Source organism: Lichenostomus cassidix, chromosome 3 (genome assembly GCF_008360975.1).
Source record: "Lichenostomus cassidix isolate B80296 chromosome 3, HeHo_3.0, whole genome shotgun sequence".
NCBI classification, from domain to species: domain Eukaryota; kingdom Metazoa; phylum Chordata; class Aves; order Passeriformes; family Meliphagidae; genus Lichenostomus; species Lichenostomus cassidix.
This window is the reverse complement of record NC_139483.1, coordinates 111,432,000-111,451,006: the sequence shown is the minus strand read 5'-3', so window position 1 is coordinate 111,451,006 and position 19,007 is coordinate 111,432,000. Positions and strand designations below refer to the sequence as shown.

The 19,007-nt window shown below is 44.6% G+C and overlaps 2 protein-coding genes across 4 annotated transcripts in view; both read right to left on the bottom strand.

Annotated features, from left to right (window-relative positions):
• LOC146440503 (nuclear receptor coactivator 1-like) overlaps positions 1-19,007 on the bottom strand; it is an 83,673-nt gene that overhangs the window by 34,583 nt on the left and 30,083 nt on the right. The window lies entirely within an intron of this gene.
• LOC146440504 (nuclear receptor coactivator 1-like) lies at positions 181-18,646 on the bottom strand. The gene is made up of 10 exons (XM_085057420.1): positions 18,451-18,646; positions 13,534-13,628; positions 12,246-12,423; positions 8,914-9,093; positions 6,568-6,660; positions 5,236-5,376; positions 2,739-2,886; positions 1,504-2,025; positions 882-1,395; positions 181-186 (listed from the first exon to the last, which is right to left on the bottom strand). The coding sequence occupies exons 1-10, from the start codon at positions 18,545-18,547 to the stop codon at positions 181-183; spliced, it is 1,974 nt and encodes a 657-aa protein (XP_084913546.1). The 5' UTR covers positions 18,548-18,646.

The window sequence follows — 19,007 nt, the reverse complement described above, 5'->3', positions numbered from 1 at the left end:
ATTTTCCCACTTTTTTCCTGCTTTTTCTGACTTTTTTCCAACTTTTTCGCACTTTTTCTGACTTTTTTCCCACTTTTTCCCATCATTTTCCCACCTTTTTCCCATTTTTTCCTGCTTTTTTCCTGCTTTTTTCCCATTTTTCCCACTTTTCCCACTTTTTTCCCACTTCTTCCCACCATTTTACCACTTTTTTCCCGTTTCCCCATCATTTCCCCATTTTCCCTTTTTTCCCACTTTTTCCCATCATTTCCCCCTTTTTTCCCACTTTTTCCCACTTTTTTGTCACCATTTTCCCCTTTTTCCACTTTTTCCCCACAATTTTCCAAATTTTTCCCACCATTTTTCCATAATTTTCCCACTTTTCCCCCACCATTTTCCCACTGTTTTCCTACCATTTTCCCACCTTTTCCCACTTTTTTCCCATCATTTTCCCCACTTTTTTCAAACTGTTTTCCTTTTCCCACTTTTTTCCCTTTTTCTCACCATTTTCCCACTTTTCCCCATCATTTTCCCACAATTTCCCACTTTTTCCCCTCCTTTTTCCCACTTTTTCCCATTTTCCCAGTTCTTTCCCACTTTTTCCCACCATTTTCCCATCCTTTTCCCTGTCCTTTTCCTGACTTTATCCCATTTTTTCCCACCCTTTTACCATCATTTCCCTTTTCTCCCACCTTTTTCCCACCTTTTCCTCATCCTTTTCCCTCCCTTCTCCCACCCCTTTCCTCACCCTTTTCCCTCCACTTTTTCCCTCTCTTTTCCCTCCATTTTCCCACCCTTCTCCCATCCTTTTCCCACCTTTTCCTGCCATTTTCCCACATTTTTCCCACCTTTTTCCCATCATTTTCCCACTCTTTTGCCCCCCATTCCCCATTTTCCCCCACCTGCCCCTGCGCCTCCATCTTCCCATCCTCTCCTGCTGCCATTTTGGGAATCGCCGCCGCCGGAACGCCGGGAACGACCGCGGGAACCGCCGCCGGCACCGGGCAGGAATTCTCGGAATTCTCCTTCTCCACCTTCACCTTCACCTCCTCCCCTCCCATCCCAGCTCCCAACTCCTTCTCATCCTTATCCAGCAGGTATCGCAGCAGCTGGTGATCCTTGGATTCCTTTTTCTTGTTCTCCGTTTCCGCTTTCGCCCCGGATTCCGGCGGCGCGGAATTCCCGGGATTCTCCTTCTTTTCCTGCTCCGCTCCCAACGCCGCCAGGTCGGACGGCGATCCCTCCTGGAGCAGCCGGTGGAGGATTTTGTGTCTCTCCGTCAGCGAGCTGTGCGACGACGGGCAGGAATTCCCGGAGTTATTCCCGGGATTGTTGTTATTCCCGACGCCGGAGCAGACCAAGGAATCCTTGGAGGAGAGGTCGGCGTCGGAATTCCGGAGCTGCTGCTCGGCGGTGCTGGCCAGGAGCTGCACCAGCTTGTGGCTGGAATTTTGGGAATGTTTGGCGTCGCCGTCGGGAATCATCCCGCCCGGAATTCCGGGATCCTTGCCGTCGTTATCCGGCTGGATCATCTCGCCCAAGATGGCCGCCATCTCCTTGCCGTCCTTGGCGTCGGATTTGCCGGGAATTCTGCCGGGAGAGCTCTGCGCCGACGATCCCGGCGGCCGCAGCGGCGGCGTGGAATAGCCCGGCGATTCCGAGGGGAAATTCCGGGAATTCCCGGACGGGGAGAAAGGATTCCCGGGGTTGTTGGCGGTGTTGGTGTTGTTTCCGGGATTGGCGTTGGGATTGGCGGGATTTCGGGATCGCGGGATCAAGCCGGGGCTGCCGCGGTGCCGCGGGGAGAGGAACTGCGGCGTGGTGGGAATTCCGGGATTGCCGGCGGATAACGGGTGGGAAGAGGGTTGGGGTTGGGGTAAGGCCATGGTGGATCCGGCGGGATTGGTTCCGGGATGGTTTCCTGGAATATTTCCGGGATGATTTCCGGGATGATTTCCGGGAATTCCGGGGTGGGGCGTGGCCAGCACGGAGCCGTTGGGAGGAGGGAGAGGAATTCCCGAGCCTGGGGAAATGGTGGGATTCACCCTGGGGAGGGAGATGGAGGAAGTGTCCTGAGGGGGCAGAATTCCGGGATCCCTGGAAAAAAAATGGGAATTGTGGGGGTTTTTGGTGGGAATTTGGTGGGGGGAGAGGGGATTGGGGGAAAATTTGGAGGGGAAAATCTGGGAAATCTGGAGGGAAATCAGGAAAATCTGGAGGGAAATCAGGAAAATCTGGAGGGAAAATCTGGGAAATCTGGAGGAAAATTGGAAAAATCTGGAGGAGAAAATCTGGGAAATCTGGAAGGAAACTGGAAAAATCTGGAGGAGAAAATCTGGGAAAACCTGGGAAATCTGGAGGGGAAAATCTGGAGGGAGATTGGGAAAATCTGAAGGGAAAATTGGGAGAGAAATGTGAAAAATCTGGAGGAAAAGCCAAAAAAATTTGGAAAGAAAGGTGGGAAATCTGGAGGGAAAATCTGGGAAATCTGGAAGGAGAAATCTGGAAAATCTGGAGGGAAATTGGGAAAATCTGAAGGGAAAATTGGGAGAGAAATGTGAAAAATCTGGAGGAAAAATCTGAAAAAAATTGGAAGGAAATCTGGGAAATCTGGAGGAGAAAATCTGGAAAATCAAAACCAGGAGCTTCACCCCTGCTCCCTGTGGGTTAATTCCAGCTCAGTTCCCAGCCTGAATTCCGGGATTCTCCAGAATTCCAGGATTTTCCAGGATTTTCCAGGATTTTCTGGGATGGCTCACCTGTCGATGACGTGGATGCCCATGATGAAGGGCTGCAGCTCGGGGCTGGATGGGTAGCACAGTTTGCACTTGGTGTGAGCGCTGAGCACCGAGCCGTCGCTGAGCGTGAAGCGGTACGAGGGGCTGAAGGCCGTGCCGCGGGTCATCACTGCCAAAAACAGGGAAAAAATGGGAAAATCATGGGGAAATCCTGAGAAAATCCCAATCCATTTCGAATCTGATCCCAAAAACCTGACAGGAAAAAGGGACGAGCAGCACAGAGCTGAGAGTGAAGTAGGTGAGGGAGAGAAGACCTTGCCGAGGTCATCTCTGAGGGGAAAAACACCTCAAACCTGGGAAAATGCTGGCAAAATCCTGAGAAAATCCTGAGAAAATCCCAATTGAATCCCAAGAACCCCAATCAAAAGCCAATTCAATCCCAAAAACCCCAGCAGGACCCAGGGAGGAGCAGCACGGAGCCATTGCTTAGGGTGAAGTGGTACGAGGGGCTGAAGGCCGTGCCGCGGGTCATCACTGAGGGGAAATGGGGAAAAACATGGAATTTCGGAGAAAAAATGGGAAAATCATGGGGAAATCCTGAGAAAATCCCAATCCAATTCGAATCTGATCCCAAAAACCTGACAGGAAAAAGGGAGGAGCAGCACGGAACTGTGGCTGAGAGTGAAGTGGGTGAGGGAGTGAAGACCTTGCTGGGGTTATTTCTGAGAGGAAAAACACCTCAAAACAGGGAAAATCCTGCAGAAATCCTGAGAAAATTGCAATCCAATCCAAATCCAATCCCAAAAACCCCAATTCATTCCCAAAAACCCAACAGGAAAAAGGGAGGAGCAGCACGGAGCTGTGGCTGAGAGTGAAGTGGGTGAGGGAGTGAAGGCCGTGCTGGAGTCATCTCTGAGGGGAAAAACATCTCAAAACTGAGAAAATCCTGAGAAAATCCTGAGAAAATTGGAATCTCATCCCAAAAACCCCAATCCAACCCCAATTCAATCCTAAAAACCCCAGCAGGATCCAGGGAGGAGCAGCACAGAGCTGTTGCTCAGTGTAAAGTGGGCAAGGGGGTGAAGGCCTTGCTGGGGTCATCTCTGAGGGGAAAAACACCTCAAAACTGGGAAAATCCTGCAGAAATCCTGAGAAAATCCCAATCCAATCCAAATCTAATCCTGAAAACCCCAATCCAACCCCAATTCAATCCCAAAAACCCCAGCAGGATCCAGGGAGCAGTAGCACAGAGCTGTCGCTCAGTGTGAAGCTGGCAAGGGAGTGAAGGCCTTGCTGGGGTCATCTCTGAGAAGAAAAACATCTCAATCCTGAGAAAATCCTGCAGAAATCCCAGCAAAATCCTGGGAAAATCCTGAGAAAATCGCAATCTGATCCCAGAAGTCTCAATCCAATCCTAACCTAATCCCAAAAACCCCAATCCAATGCCAATTCACTCCCAAAAACCCAGCAGGGCTCAGTGTGAAGTGGGCGAGAGCCTGAAGGCTTTGCTGGGGTCATCTCTGAGGGGAAAAACACCTCAAAACTGGGAAAATCCTTGGAAAATCCCGAGAAAAACCTGCGAAAATCCCAATCTAATCCCAAAAAGCCTAATTCAATCCCAAAAATCCCACCAGGGCTCAGGGTGAAGTGGGTGAGGGAGTGAAGGCCTTGGTGGGGTTATCTCTGAGGGGAAAAACACCTCAAAACTGGGAAAATCCTGCAGAAATCCCACCAAAATCCTGAGAAAATGGCAATCCGATCCCAAAAGTCCCCACTGAATCCTAATGTAATCCCAAGAACCCCAATTCAATCCCAAAAAACTCAACAGGGCTCAGGGTGAAGTGGGTGAGGGCCTGAAGGCCTTGCTGGGGTCATCTCTGAGGGGAAAAACCACCTCAATGCTGGGAAAATCCCTGGAAAATCCCGAGAAAATCCTGAGAAAATCGGAAACCCATCCAAAAAACCCCAATCCAATGCCAATTCAATCTCAAAAATCCCAACAGGACCCAGGAAGGAGCAGCACAAAGCTGTTGCTGAGGGTGAAGCTGGCGAGGGAATGAAGGCCTTGCTGAGGTCATTTCTGAGGGGAAAAACATCTCAATTTCGGGAAAATCCCACCAAAATACCAAGATAATACCAAGATAATCCTTGGAAAATCCTAATCTAATCCCAAAAACCCCAATCCAATGCCAATTCAATCCCTAAAAACCAATAGGACTCAGGGTGAAGTGAGTGAGAGCCTGAAGGCCTTGCTGGGGTCATCTCTGAGGAGAAAAACACCTCAAACCTGGGAAAATCCCTGGAAAATCCTGAGAAAATCCCAATCCAATACAAAAAAAAACCACCAGGAAACACAGACAACCATCCCATACCAACTCCCTCCAAAAAACCCTCACACAAACAAGGCCAAAACCACCTCTTTTGTTCCAACCCTGAAAACCCCCAAATCCCAATTCTCCTCTCCCCATTCCAGGCCAACATTCCCAGGAATATTCCCGGCGGGAAAAGCTTCCGATACCTTCCTGGAAGAGCTGCTTGGCGTAGGAAGGCTCTCGGCCCTGGGGTTGGAAAAAAGCGTAAATGCATTTCCTGACCAGATCCTCCCAGCCCGTCCTGCCGGCGGCGCGCAGGGAGCTCGTGTCGATGGAGATGATTTTTCCTGGGAAAAACGGGGAAAATCGGGAGGTTGGAGGAGCTGGAATTGGGTCAGGGAAAGGGTGGAGGAAGGTGGGATCGTGGGAGGGGTTGGGGTTGGGATTTAAATCCGTGGATTGTGAATTATTCCGGAATTCTGGATGCTCGGAATCCATCCGGAGGGATTCGGGGATGGAATTCTCGGCCCTAAAATCCTGGGAATTATCGCAAAAATTTTGGGAATTACCCCAACAATTCCTAGGAGAAAACTCAAAGCTGTGGATTGCGAATTATTCCGGAATTCTGGATGCTCCGAATACATCCGGAGGGATTGGGGGATGGAATTCTCAGCCCTAAAATCCTGGAAATTTTCTTAAAAATTCTGGGAATTACCCCAAAAATTCCTAGGAGAAAACTCAAAGGGAATGATGGCACTGGGAGGGAACTGGGAGGGAAGTGGGAAGGTGAAGTCCTGGGAATTCTCGGCCCAAAAATCCTGGGAATTATCCCAAAAATCTTGAGAATTATCCCAAAAATTTCCAGGAGAAATCCCAGCATTGCCAGCTCACCCTGTGACTTTTTTTGGGATTTTCTCAACTCTCAATTTATGGAAGGAAATAGGAAAAGTATTTCTGGGATATTCCAGGAAATGGGAAAAGTACTTTTGGGATATTCCTGAAAAAGTGGGAAAAATATTTTGGGGATGTTCCCAGCTCCCAATTTCTGGCCAAGGGCAGGGAGAGCCTTGCTGGAGTGCCGAGATTCCCAGGGAAGCTCCTCGATCCCGAAATTCCTTCCCAGGATGGATCCAACCTCAGGCTGGGAGAGCTGGGAATGGAGGGAATTCCCTGGGAAAGGGAGATTGCTTGGGATTGGGGAAGGAATTCCCGGCCGGGCTGGAATTCCCGGATATTCCTGGATCCCTGGGAATTCCCAGGATAGATTTGGATCATCGTGGGAGTGTCAGGATTGGAATGGGATGGAATTTCAATTCATTCCCACCCAAACCATTCCAGCATCCCATAATTCCCATTTCTCATTCCCATCCTCAACCTCAACACCCCGAAAATCCAAAATCCCACAAGGATTTGGATCCAATGGAAACATCCAACCCTTTAGGGCTGAGTTTTTCCAGGTGGGAACAACAAATCTGGGCTCATTTCCCAGAGCTGGATTCCCGGGAATTCCTGGGAATTTTGGGAATTCTGGGCTGTACCTGTGGTGTCCTGCTTGGTGACGAAGGACTCGGTCGGGGCTGGGGCTGGGCGAGGCAACCGCCGGGCGATGCAGATCAGACACGACTGGAAATCTGGGAATGGGAACGGGAAAAAGTGGGAATGTGGTCAGGAATTCTGGGGTTTGGTTGGGATGTTGATGCTGGGGTGAGGCCGGGTGCTGGAAGGGTTTTGGTGATCCCAATGCTAATGGTGTGGGGTCATCCCAATCCTAATCCCAATCCCAGCCTATCCCAATCCCAATTCTAATCCTAATCCTAATCCAAATCCCAACCCAGCCCAATCCCAATCCTATTCCATCCCAATCCATCCCAGTCCTGCTCCATCCCATTCCAGTCCATCCTATCCCATCCCCATCCCAATCCTGGTTCATCCAATCCCAATCCCAATCCCAATCCCAATCCCAATCCTCCTGCATCCCATCCCAATCATATCCCAAACCTGCTTCATCCTATTCCAATTCCATCCCATCCCATCCCACATTTCCATCCCAATCCCAATCCCAATCCTGCACTGCTCTTCTGTCCCAATCCTGCTTCATCCTATCCCATCCCAATCCAAATCCCATCCCATCATCCCATCCCATTATCCCATCCCAATCCCAATCCTACTCCATCCCATCCCAATCCCAATCCTGCTGCACCCCAATCCCACCCCATCCCATTATCCCATCCTGCCAACTCATCCTGCATTCCAAACCCATGCCATTATCTCATTATCCCATTATCCCATTATCCCATTATCCCATTATCCCATTATCCCATTATCCAATCATCCCATTATCCCAACATCCCCTTCCATCCCAATATCCCAATCCCATCTCAATACCGTTATCCCATTATCCCAACATCCAAATCCCACAATTCCTACGATTCCCATCATCCCATCACCCCAAAATTCCCAAAATTCCTGTTTTCCCACCTTCGCCCTCCTCCTTGAAGGCCCTGGGCTGGGACACGGTGAAGCACTGCATTATCCCATCATCCCATCATCCCAATCCCACAACTCCCATCATCCCATCACCCCAAAATTCCCCAAATTCCCGTTTTCCCACCTTCTCCCTCCTCCTTGAAGGCGCGGGGCTGGGACACGGTGAAGCACTGCGTGATCCCATCATCCCGCTACCACAAAATTACCCAAATTCCCAAAATTCCTACAACTCCCACCATCACCCCAAAATTCCTGAAATTCCGAATTTTCCCACCTTCCCCCTCCTCCTTGAAGGCACGGGGCTGGGACACGGTGAAGCACTGCGTTATCCCATCATCCCATCATCCCATCATCCCAACATCCCAATCCCACAATTCCCATCACTCCAAAATTCCCTAAATTCCAAATTTTCCCACCTTCTCCCTCCTCCTTGAAGGCGCGGGGCTGGGACATGGTGAAGCACTGCGTTATCCCATCATCCCATCATCCCAATCCCACAATTCCCATCATCCCATCATCCCAAAATTCCCAAAATTCCCATTTTCCCACCTTCTCCCTCCTCCTTGAAGGCGCGAGGCTGCGACACGGTGAAGCACTGCGTTATCCCATCATCCCATCATCCCAATCCCACAATTCCCATCATCCCACAACTCCCAAAATTCCCCAAATTCCTGTTTTCCCACCTTCTCCCTCCTCCTTGAAGGCCTTGGGCTGCGACACGGTGAAGCACTGCATGATCCCATCATCCCGCTACCACAAAATTACCCAAATTCCCAAAATTCCTACAACTCCCACCATCCCATCACCCCAAAATCCCCAAATTCCCATTTTCCCACCTTCCCCCTCCTCCTTGAAGGCCCGGGGCTGGGACACGGTGAAGCACTGCGTGATCCCATCATCCCATCATCCCAATCCCACAATTCCCATTATCCCATCATCCCATCATCCCAATCCCACAATTCCCATCATCCCATCATCCCAAAATTCCCAAAATTCCCATTTTCCCACCTTCGCCCTCCTCCTTGAAGACCCTGGGCTGCGACACGGTGAAGCACTGCGTTATCCCATCATCTCATCATCCCACAATTCCCCCAATTCCTACCATCCCAAAATTCCCGAAATTCCCACAATTCCCATCACCCCAAAATTCCCAAAATTCCTGTTTTCCCACCTTCGCCCTCCTCCTTGAAGGCCCTGGGCTGGGACACGGTGAAGCACTGCATTATCCCATCATCCCATCATCCCAATCCCACAATTCCCATCATCCCATCATCCCATTATCCCCAAATTCCCAATTTTCCCACCTTCCCCCTCCTCCTTGAAGGCGCGGGGCTGGGACACGGTGAAGCACTGCATTATCCCATCATCCCAAAATCCCAAAATTCCCGTTTTCCCACCTTCCCCCTCCTCCTTGAAGGCGCGGGGCTGGGACACGGTGAAGCACTGCATCAGCTCGTAGCGCTGCCGCAGCTCCTGGTTCTCGGCTCCCGCCTCGTCCGGCGGCCGGATCAGCATGCGGCAGCTGAACGTGTGGCTGTTCCTTCTGGAAGGTTCCTGAGGCCACGGCACGCCGTTCACTGCCGAGGGGGGAAAAAATTCCCAGAAAAAATATGGGATTTAGGGTGGTGGGAGGGATGGATGGAGGAGCAGGGTGGTGAATTCATGGAGATTTCTGGGATTTTGGGATTTTTTTTCCCGACGCGTTTTTCACAAATTCCAATCTGATCCCAATTGCAATCACATCCCATTTTTCCCATTTTCCCCAGGATTTTTCCCAGAATTTTTTCCATACCCAAGGATTTAGGTAACACATTTTTCACAAACTCAGATCCCAACCCCATTTTTCCCATGATTTTTCCCTGGATTTTATTCCATCCCCAGAGATTTAAGTAGAACATTTTTCATGAACTCAGATCCCAATCCCAATCCCATTTTTCCCAGGATTTTTTTTCCATACCCAAGGATTTAGGTAACACATTTTTCACAAACTCAGATCCCAATCCCATTTTTCCCCGGATTTTTCCCAGAATTTCCCCAGGATTTTCTCCCCTTACCCAGGGATTTCAGCAGCAGGTTCTTCACAAACTCAGCATGATCTCCCACATCCCAATCCCATTTTTCCCGGGATTTTTCCCATCCCATTCGCAAGGTTTTTCCCATTCCAATCCCATTTTTCCTGGTATTTTCCCCAGAATTTCTCCCAGTTTTTCCCAGGATTTTCTCCCTTACCCAGAGATTTCATGAATTCCATGAGATCTCCCACATCCCAATCCCATTTCTCCCCAGTTTTTCCCAGGATTTTCCCCATTCAATCCCATTTCTCCTGAGACTTTTCCCAGAATTTCTCCCAGGTTTTTTCCCAGTTTTTTTCCCATTTTTTCTCCCCTTACCCAGTGATTTTGGCAGCAGGTTTTTCACAAACTCAGTGTGATCCCCCACATCCCAATCCCATTTTCCCTGGGATTTTTCCCAGGATTTTTTCCATTTTCCCCAGTTTTCTCCCAGAATTTTCCCAGAATTTCTCCCAGTTTTTTCCCATTTTTTCCCATTTTTTCTCCCCTTACCCAGGGACTTTGGGAGCAGGTTTTTCACAAACTCAGCATGGTCCCCCATGTCCCAATCCCATTTCTCCTGGGATTTTTCCCAGAATTTCTCCCAGGATTTTCTCCATTCCATCCCATTTTTCCCAGGACTTTTGCTAGGATTTTTCCCAGAATTTTCCCCTTACCCAGGGATTTGGGCAGCAGGTTTTTCACAAACTCAGCATGATCTCCCACATCCCAATCCCATTTTTCCCAGGATTTTCCCTGGGATTTTTCCCATTTTCCTCGGGATTTTCCCCAGGATTTTTCCCATTCAATCCCATTTTTCCCAGGACTTTTCCTAGGATTTTTCCCATTTTTTCCCCTTACCCAGGGACTTTGGCAGCAGGTTTTTCACGAACTCAGCATGATCCCCCACGTGCCAATCCCATTTTCCCCAGGATTTTTCCCAGGATTTTTTCCATTTTCCCTGGGATTTTCCCTGGGATTTTTCCCAGTTTTTCCCAGTATTTTCCCATTTTTTCTGCCCTTACCCAGGGATTTAGGGAGCAGGTTTTTCACAAACTCAGCGTGATCTCCCACATGCCAATCCCATTTTTCCCAGGATTTTTCCCAGGATTTTTCCTGGGATTTTCCCTGGGATTTTTCCCAGAATTTCTCCCATTTTTTTCCCATTTTTTTCCCCTTACCCAGTGATTTGGGCAGCAGGTTTTTCATAAACTCAGCATGGTCCCCCATGTGCCAATCCCATTTTTCCTGAGATTTTTCCCAGGATTTTTCCCATTTTCCTTGGGATTTTTTCCCAGAATTTCTCCCAGTTTTTTCCCAGAATTTTCCCATTTTTTCTGCCCTTACCCAATGATTTAGGCAGCAGGTTTTTCACAAACTCAGCATGATCCCCCACGTGCTAATCCCATTTTCCCCAGGACTTTTCCCATTATTTTCCCCAGAATTTCTCCCAGTTTTCTCCCAGAATTTTTCCCAGAATTTTTCCCATTTTTTCCCATTTTTCTCCCCTTACCCAGGGACTTTGGCAGCAGGTTTTTCACAAACTCAGCATGGTCCCCCATGTGCCAATCCCATTTTCCCCGGGATCTTCCCCAGGCTTTTTCCATTTTCCCCAGGCTTTTTCCCAGTTTTCTCCCAGAATTTTCCCAGAATTTCTCCCAGTTTTTTCCCATTTTTTCCCCAGATTTTTGCCCCTTACCCAGGGATTTTGGCAGCAGGTTTTTCACAAACTCAGCATGATCCCCCATGTGCCAATCCCATTTTCCCCAGAATTTTTCCCAGGATTTTTTCCATTTTCCCTGGGATTTTTTCCAGGATTTCTCCCATTTTTCCCAGGATTTTTTCTCCATACCCAGAGATTTTGGCAGCAGGTTTTTCACGAACTCAGCATGATCTCCCACGTGCCAATCCCATTTTCCCGGGATTTTTCCCAGAATTTCTCCCAGGATTTTCTCCATTCCATGCCATTTTTCCCAGGATTTTTCCAGGATTTCCCCAGAATTTTTCTCTCCTTACCCAGGGATTTAGGCAGCAGGTTTTTCACAGCATGATCTCCCACATCCCAATCCCATTTTTACTGGGATTTTTCCCGGGACTTTTCCCATTTTCCCCAGGCTTTTTCCCAGTTTTCTCCCAGAATTTTTCCCAGAATTTCTCCCAGGTTTTTCCCATTTTTCTTCATACCCAGGGATTTGGGCAGCAGGTTCTTCACAAACTCAGCATGATCCCCCACATCCCAATCCCATTTCTCCTGCAATTTTCCCTGGGATTTTCCCCATTTCCCCCGGGATTTTTTCTAGGATTTTCCCCAGTTTTTTCCCATTTTTTCCCATTTTTTCTCCCCTTACCCAGGGACTTTGGGAGCAGGTTTTTCACAAACTCAGCATGGTCCCCCATGTCCCAATCCCATTTTCCCGGGATTTTTCCCAGAATTTCTCCCAGGATTTTCTCCATTCCATCCCATTTTTCCCAAGATTTTTCCAGGATTTCCCCAGAATTTTTCTCTCCTTACCCAGGGATTTGGGCAGCAGGTTTTTCACAAACTCAGCATGATCTCTCACATCCCAATCCCATTTTTCCTGAGATTTTTCCCAGGATTTTTCCCAGGATTTTTCCCATTTTCCTCGGGATTTTTTCCCACAATTTTTCCAGGATTTTTCCCATTTTTCTCCCCTTACCCAGGGACTTTGGGAGCAGGTTCTTCACGAACTCAGCGTGGTCCCCCACGTGCAGGATGCTGTACACACTGCTGTTCATCAGCTCCTCCTGCCCGTAGCCCAGGTATCCGGTGACGTTCTCCGACACGAACACGATCCGACCCTCCCGGTTCACCACGAAGAAAAAACCATCCAGGGCCTGCAATTCCCAAAAAAAAAATTGGGAAAAATTGAAAAAAAATGGGGAGAAAGGAATGGAAAAAATTGGGAAAAATTGAAAAAAAAAATGGGGAGAAAGGGATGAAAAAAACGGGAAAAATTAAAAAAAAATTGGGAAAAATTTAAAAAAAAATGGGGAAAAAGGAACGGAAAAAATGGGAAAAATTTTAAAAAAAGGACCATCCCAATCCCATTCCCAATTCCAACCCCAATCCCAATCCCATTCCCAATCTGATTCCCAATTCTAAGCCCAACCCCAACCCCAATCCAAATCCCAATCAATGGGATTTCCAATTCCAAATCCTATTCCAATTCCAATCCCAATCTAATTAGGACCTGGAGAAGAACTCTGCATTCCCATTCCCATTCCAACCCCATTCCAATCCCATTCTGAATCCCATCCCATCCCCAATCCCATCCCCATTCCATTCCCATCCCAATTCCAATCCCATCCCAATCCCAACCCCAAATCCCATTCCCTATCCCATCCCAATTCCAATCCCATCCCAATCCCAACCCCAAATCCCATTCCCAATCCCATCCCAACCCCAATCCCAATCCCATCCCAATCCCAATTCCATTCCCAATCCCATTCTCACTCCTAATCCTATTCCCCAATCCCAATTCCCATTCCAATCCCATCCCCATTCCCATTCCCATCCCAATCCCATTCCCCAATCCCAATCTCAACCCCATTCCCAACCTCATTCCCATTCCATTCCCAATCCCAATCCCATTCCAATCCCAATCGCAATCCCATCCCATCCGCAATCCCAATTCCAACCCCAAATCCCATTCCCTATCCCATCCCAACCCCAATCCCAATCCCATTCCCATCCCAATCCCAATCCCAATCCCAATCCCATCCCAATCCCAATCCCAATCCCATTCCATTCCCATTCCCATCCCAACCCCAATCCCAATCCCTACCAAAATCCCCAACCAAACCCCCAAATCCACCCCAAATATCCCCTAAAAACCCCAAAAATTCCCCCCATTCCTTCTTCCCCTCCTCCCAAACCCCTCCCAGAATTCCCAAAAATCCCAAAAATTCCCGAAAATCCCCAAAAATCCCCCCAAATCCTCTCACCTCCAGCAGGAGAGGCCCCAGGGATTCCTTCTCGATCACGCCCTGGCTGCTGGAGGAGATGTCGGATTTCTGCACGTCGTCATCCGTGGATTTCTCTGGAAAAACCCCAAAAAATGGGAATTTGCAGCCCAAATTCATCAATTGATTGATTGATTGGTTGATTGGGTTGTTCCCAATAAGAATTCCCAATGTAATTATCAATAATTATTCTCAATGTAATTGTCAATAATAATTCCCAATATATTTTAATTCCCAGTAATAATTCCCAATATAATTCAATAAAAATTCCCAATATGAAATATAAAATTCCCAATACTAATTCCAATTCCCAATAATAATTCCCAATGATAATTCCTAATAGTAATTCCCAATATAATTGCTAATAATAATTCCCAGTGATAATTCCCAATGTAATTCCTAATATAATTCCCAATTATAATTCCCAATAATAATTGCTAATAATAATTAATTCCCAATAATAATTAATTTCCAATAAAAATTCCCAATAATAATGGCCATTAATAATTCCCAATATAATTCCTAATATAATTGCCAATAATAATTCCCAGTGATAATTCCCAATAATAATTCCCAATAATTCCCAATATAATTGTCAACAATAATTCCCAATATAATTCCCAACATAATTGCTAATAATAATTCCCAATATAATTCCCAATATAATTGCTAAAAATAATTCCCAGTGATAAATCTCAATATAATTCCCAATAATAATTCCCAATGATAATTCCAATTCCCAATTCCCAATATAATTCCCAATATAATTCCCAATAATAATTCCCAATAATTCCCAATGATAATTCCCAATATAATTGCCAATAATAATTCCCAATATAATTCCCGATAATAATTCCCAATAATTCCCAATAATAATTCCCAATAATTCCCAATAATAATTCCCATTAATAATTCCCAATATAATTCCCAATAATAACCCAAATATGGATCTATTGGGAAATGGGAAAAATGGGAATTTTCAGCTCCAATTGATCAATTGATTGATTGATTGATTGGGTTGCTCCCAATAAAAATTCCCAATATAATTATCAATAATAATTCCCAATACAATTCCCAATATAATTGCCAATTCCCAATAATAATTCCCAACATAATTCAATAAAAATTCCCAATATAAAATATAAAATTCCCAATACAATTCCCAATAATAATTCCCAATAATAATTCCAAATATAATTCCAATTCCCAATAATAATTCCCAATGATAAGTCCCAATAATAATTCCCAATAATTCCCAATGATAATTCCCAATAATAATTCTCAAAAATAATTCCCGATATATATCCAAATAATAATTCCCAATGATAATTCCCAATATAATTGCCAATATGATTCCCAATATAATTCAATTCCCAATATAATTCCCAATGATAATTCCCAATAATAATTTCCAATATAATTCCCAACAGTAATTCAATTATGGATCCATTGGGAAATGGGAAAAATGGGAATTTTCAGCTCCAATCGATCAATTGATTGATTGATTGATTGGGTTTTTCCCAATAAAAATTCCCAATATAATTCTTAATAATAATTGCCAATGATTCCCAATGTAATTCCCAATGATAATTGCCAATAATAATTCCCAATGATAATTCCCAGTAATAATTCTCATTAATAATTCCCAATAACAATTCCCAATAATTCCCAATATATTTCCCAATAATCCCCAATATAATTACCAATAATAATTCCCAATAATAATTCCCAGTAATAATTCCCAATCTAATTCCCAAAAATAATTCCCAATAATTCCCAATAAAATTCTCAATAATAATTCCAAATATAATTCCCAATGATAATTCCCAATAATATTCCCCATATAATTCCCAGTGATAATTCCCAATATAATCCCCAATAAAAATTCCCAATATAATTATCAATAATAATTCCCAATACAATTCCCAACATAATTGCCAATTCCCAATAATAATTCCCAACATAATTCAATAAAAATTCCCAATATAAAATATAAAATTCCCAATACAATTCCCAATTATAATTGCCAATATAATCCCCAATAATAATTGCCAGTAATTATTCCCAATAATAATTCCAAATAATAATTCCCAATGATAATTGCCAATAATAATTCCCAATATAATTCCCAATAATAATTCTCAATAATTCCCAATATAATTCCCACTGATAATTCCCAATAATAATTCCCAATATAATTCAATTCCCAATAATAATTCCCAATAAAATTCCCAATATAATTCCCAATATAATTCCCAATATAATTCAATTCCCATTAATAATTCCCAATATAATTCCCAATAATAATTCCCAATAATTCCCAATGATAATTGCCAAAAATAATTCCCAAAAATAATTCCCAATAATTCCCAATATAATTCCCAATAACAATTCCCAATATAATTCCCAATAATAATTCTCAATAATAATTCCTACTAATGATTCCTAATAATGATTCCATTTTTTTCCATTTTTTCCCCATTTTTTTCCCGTTTTTTTCCCCATTTCTTCCCTTTTTTCCCCCCATTTCTTCCCCATTTCTTCCCATTTTTCCCCCATTTTTTCCCCATTGTCATCTGCATTTCTTCCCCTTTTTTCCCCATTTCTTCCCCATTTTCCCCCCATTTTTTCCCATTTTCCCCCATGTTTTTTCCCATTTTTTTCCCTTTTTCTCCCCATTTTCCCCATTTTCCCCCATTTTCCCCTTTATTCCCCATTTTTTTCCCTTTTTCCCCCTATTTTTTCCCCTTTTTTCCCCTTTTTTTCCTCTTTTTTCCCTGGTTTTTTCCCTGTTTTTTCCCCATTTCTTCCCCTTTTTCCGCCTTTTTTTTTCTTGTTTCCCGCTGTTTTTTCCCCATTTCTTCCCCATTTTCCCCTTTTTTCTCCAACTTCTTCCCCCATTTCTCCCCCATTTCTTCCCCATTTTTCCCCTTTTTTTCCCCATTTTTTCCCCTTTTTTCCCCTTTTTTCCCCCCTTTTTTCCCCATTTTTTCCCCATTTTTTCCCCTTTCCCCCATTTCTTTCCTGGTTTTTCCACCTTTTCCCCATTTTCCCTTTTCTTTCCTCTTTTGCCCCATTTTTCCTCTTTATTTCCCCCATTTTTTCCCCATTCTTTCCCATTTTCTCCCGTTTTTCCCCCATTTTCCCTACCTTTTCCAAATTTTTTCCCAATTTTCCCCCAATTTTCCCCATTCCCATCGTTTTCCCCTAATTTTTTCTCCATTTTCTCCCCAATTTTTCCCCCATTTTTTCCCCATTTTTTCCCATTTTTTCCCAATTTTTTCCCTAATTTTTTCCCATTTTTCCCCAATTTTTCCTCATTTTTTCCCAAATTTTTCCCATTTCCCCATTTTCCCCCAATTTTTTCCCAATTTTCCCCATTTTTCCCCATTTCTCACCCATTTTTCCCCATTTTTTCCCCATTTTTTCCCCAATTTTCCCCCATTTTTCCCCATTTTTCCTATTTTTTCCCCATTTTTCCCCATTTTTTCCCCATTTTCCCTTCAGTTTTTCCAATTTTCCCCATTTTTCTCCTTTTTTTCCCATTTTTCCCCCTATTTTCCCCCTTTTTCCCCATTTTTTCCCATTTCCCCCCCATTTTTCCCCTTTTTTCCCCATTTTTCCCCATTTTTTCCCCCATTTTTCCCCCTTTTTCCCCATTTTCCCCACATTTTTTCCCATTTTCCCCCATTTTTTCCCCCATTTTTTCCTCATTTTTTCCCATTTGTTTTCCTGTTTCCCCCTATTTTTTCCCCTTTTTTCCCCTTTTTTCCTCTTTTTTCCCTGTTTTTTCCCCATTTCTTCCCCTTTTTCTGCCCTTTTTTTTTCTTGTTTCCCCCCATTTTTTCCCCTTTTTTTCCGCTTTTTTCCCCATTTCTTCCTCATTTTTCCCCTTTTTTTCCCCATTTTCCCTTTTTTTTCCCCATTTTTTCCCCATTTTTTCCCCATTTTTCCCTTTTTCCCCCCCATTTCTTTCCTGGTTTTTTCCACCTTTTTTCCCCATTTTCTCCCTTTTCTTTCCTCTTTTTGCCCCATTTTTCCTCTTTATTTCCCCCATTTTTTCCCCATTCTTTCCCATTTTTCGCCCGTTTTTCCCCATTTTCCCCCCACTTTTTCCAATTTTTTTCCCCCATTTCTCCCCCCATTTTCCCCATTTTTTTCCCATTTCTTCCCCTTTTCCCCCCTTTTTTCCCCATTCTTTCCCTGGTTTTTTCCCTGGTTTTTTCCAATTTTTTCCCCATTTCTTCCCCATTTTCCCCCAATTCTTTCCTGGTTTTCCCCATTTCCCCCGGTTTTCAATTTTCCCCTCATTTTCCCATTTTTTCCCCATTTTTTCCCCATTTTTTTCCCCATTTTTTCCCCATTTTTTCCTTTTTTCCCCATTTTTTCCCATTTTTTCCCGTTTTTTCCCCATTTTCCCCCCATTTTTTCCCCATTTTCCCCCATTTTCTTCCCCATTTTTTCCCCATTTTTTCCCCCTTGTTTTCCAATTTCTCCTTTTTTTCCCATTCTCTCCGTTTTCCCCATTTCTCCCCATTTCTCCTCATTTTCCCCATTTTTCCCCATTTTTCCCCCATTTTTTCCCCATTTCTCCCCATTTTCTCCCATTTCTTCCCCATTTTCCCCCATTTTCCCCATTATTCCCCATTTTTCCCTTTCCCCCTTTGTTTCCTGTTTCCCCCTATTTTTTCCCCATTTTCCCCCTTTTTCCTCTTTTCCCTATTTTTTCCCCTGTTTTTCCCCATTTCCCCCATTTCTTCCCCATTTCCCCATTTTTTCCCATTTTTCCCCATGTTTTCCCCATTTCTCCCCCTTTTTTCCCCTCATTTTTCCCCATTTTCCCCCCATTTTTCCCCCCATATTTTCCCCATTTTCCCCCACATTTCCCCTCTCTCTCACCCTGCTCCAATCTCTTCAGCTGCTGGATCTGATCGACAGTTTTCCTCAGGAAGTTGCTCCTGTCAGGTTTGCCGCTCAGCGAGTCGATGTCGCCCATGTTGGCTGAGAGGAGCTCAGCCAGTTCCTCCAAATATTTATTCTCCTGCTCCCGGCGGCGCTTCTCGCTGCTGCTGAGTGAAAAACAGAAAATTCTAATTTTTCCTGATTTTTCCCTTTTTTTACTGCTTTTTTCCAGCTTTTTTCGCGATTTTTTTAACGTTTTTTCCTGCTTTTTTCCCAGTTTTTTACAGGTTTTTTCCCAGTTTTTCCCTTTTTTTCAAGGGTTTTTTTTCCTGCTTTTTTCCCAGTTTTTCCCACCTTTTTCTCATTTTTTTTACACTTTTCCCCATTTTTCTCAAGGTCTTTTCCTGCTCTTTCCCACTTTTTTCGCGATTTTTTTTATGGCTTTTCCTGCTTTTTTCCTGCTTTTTTCACAGTTTTTCCCATTTTTTTCCCGGTTTTTTCCCACTTTTTGCCTGGCTTTTTTGTGGTTTTTTCCCAGTTTTTCCCATTTCTTT

Bases quoted from the DNA above. Each gene is read 5' to 3' on its own strand.
- LOC146440504 (XM_085057420.1), bottom strand. From the start codon at position 18,547: ATGGGCGACATCGACTCGCTGAGCGGCAAACCTGACAGGAGCAACTTC. The intron at 2,887-5,235 runs GTATCGGAAGCT...TGTTTTTGGCAG, and splicing joins CAAGCAGCTCTTCCAGGAAG to TGATGACCCGCGGCACGGCC. The intron at 1,396-1,503 runs GCCGGATAACGA...GCTCCTGGCCAG, and splicing joins ATCTTGGGCGAGATGATCCA to CACCGCCGAGCAGCAGCTCC.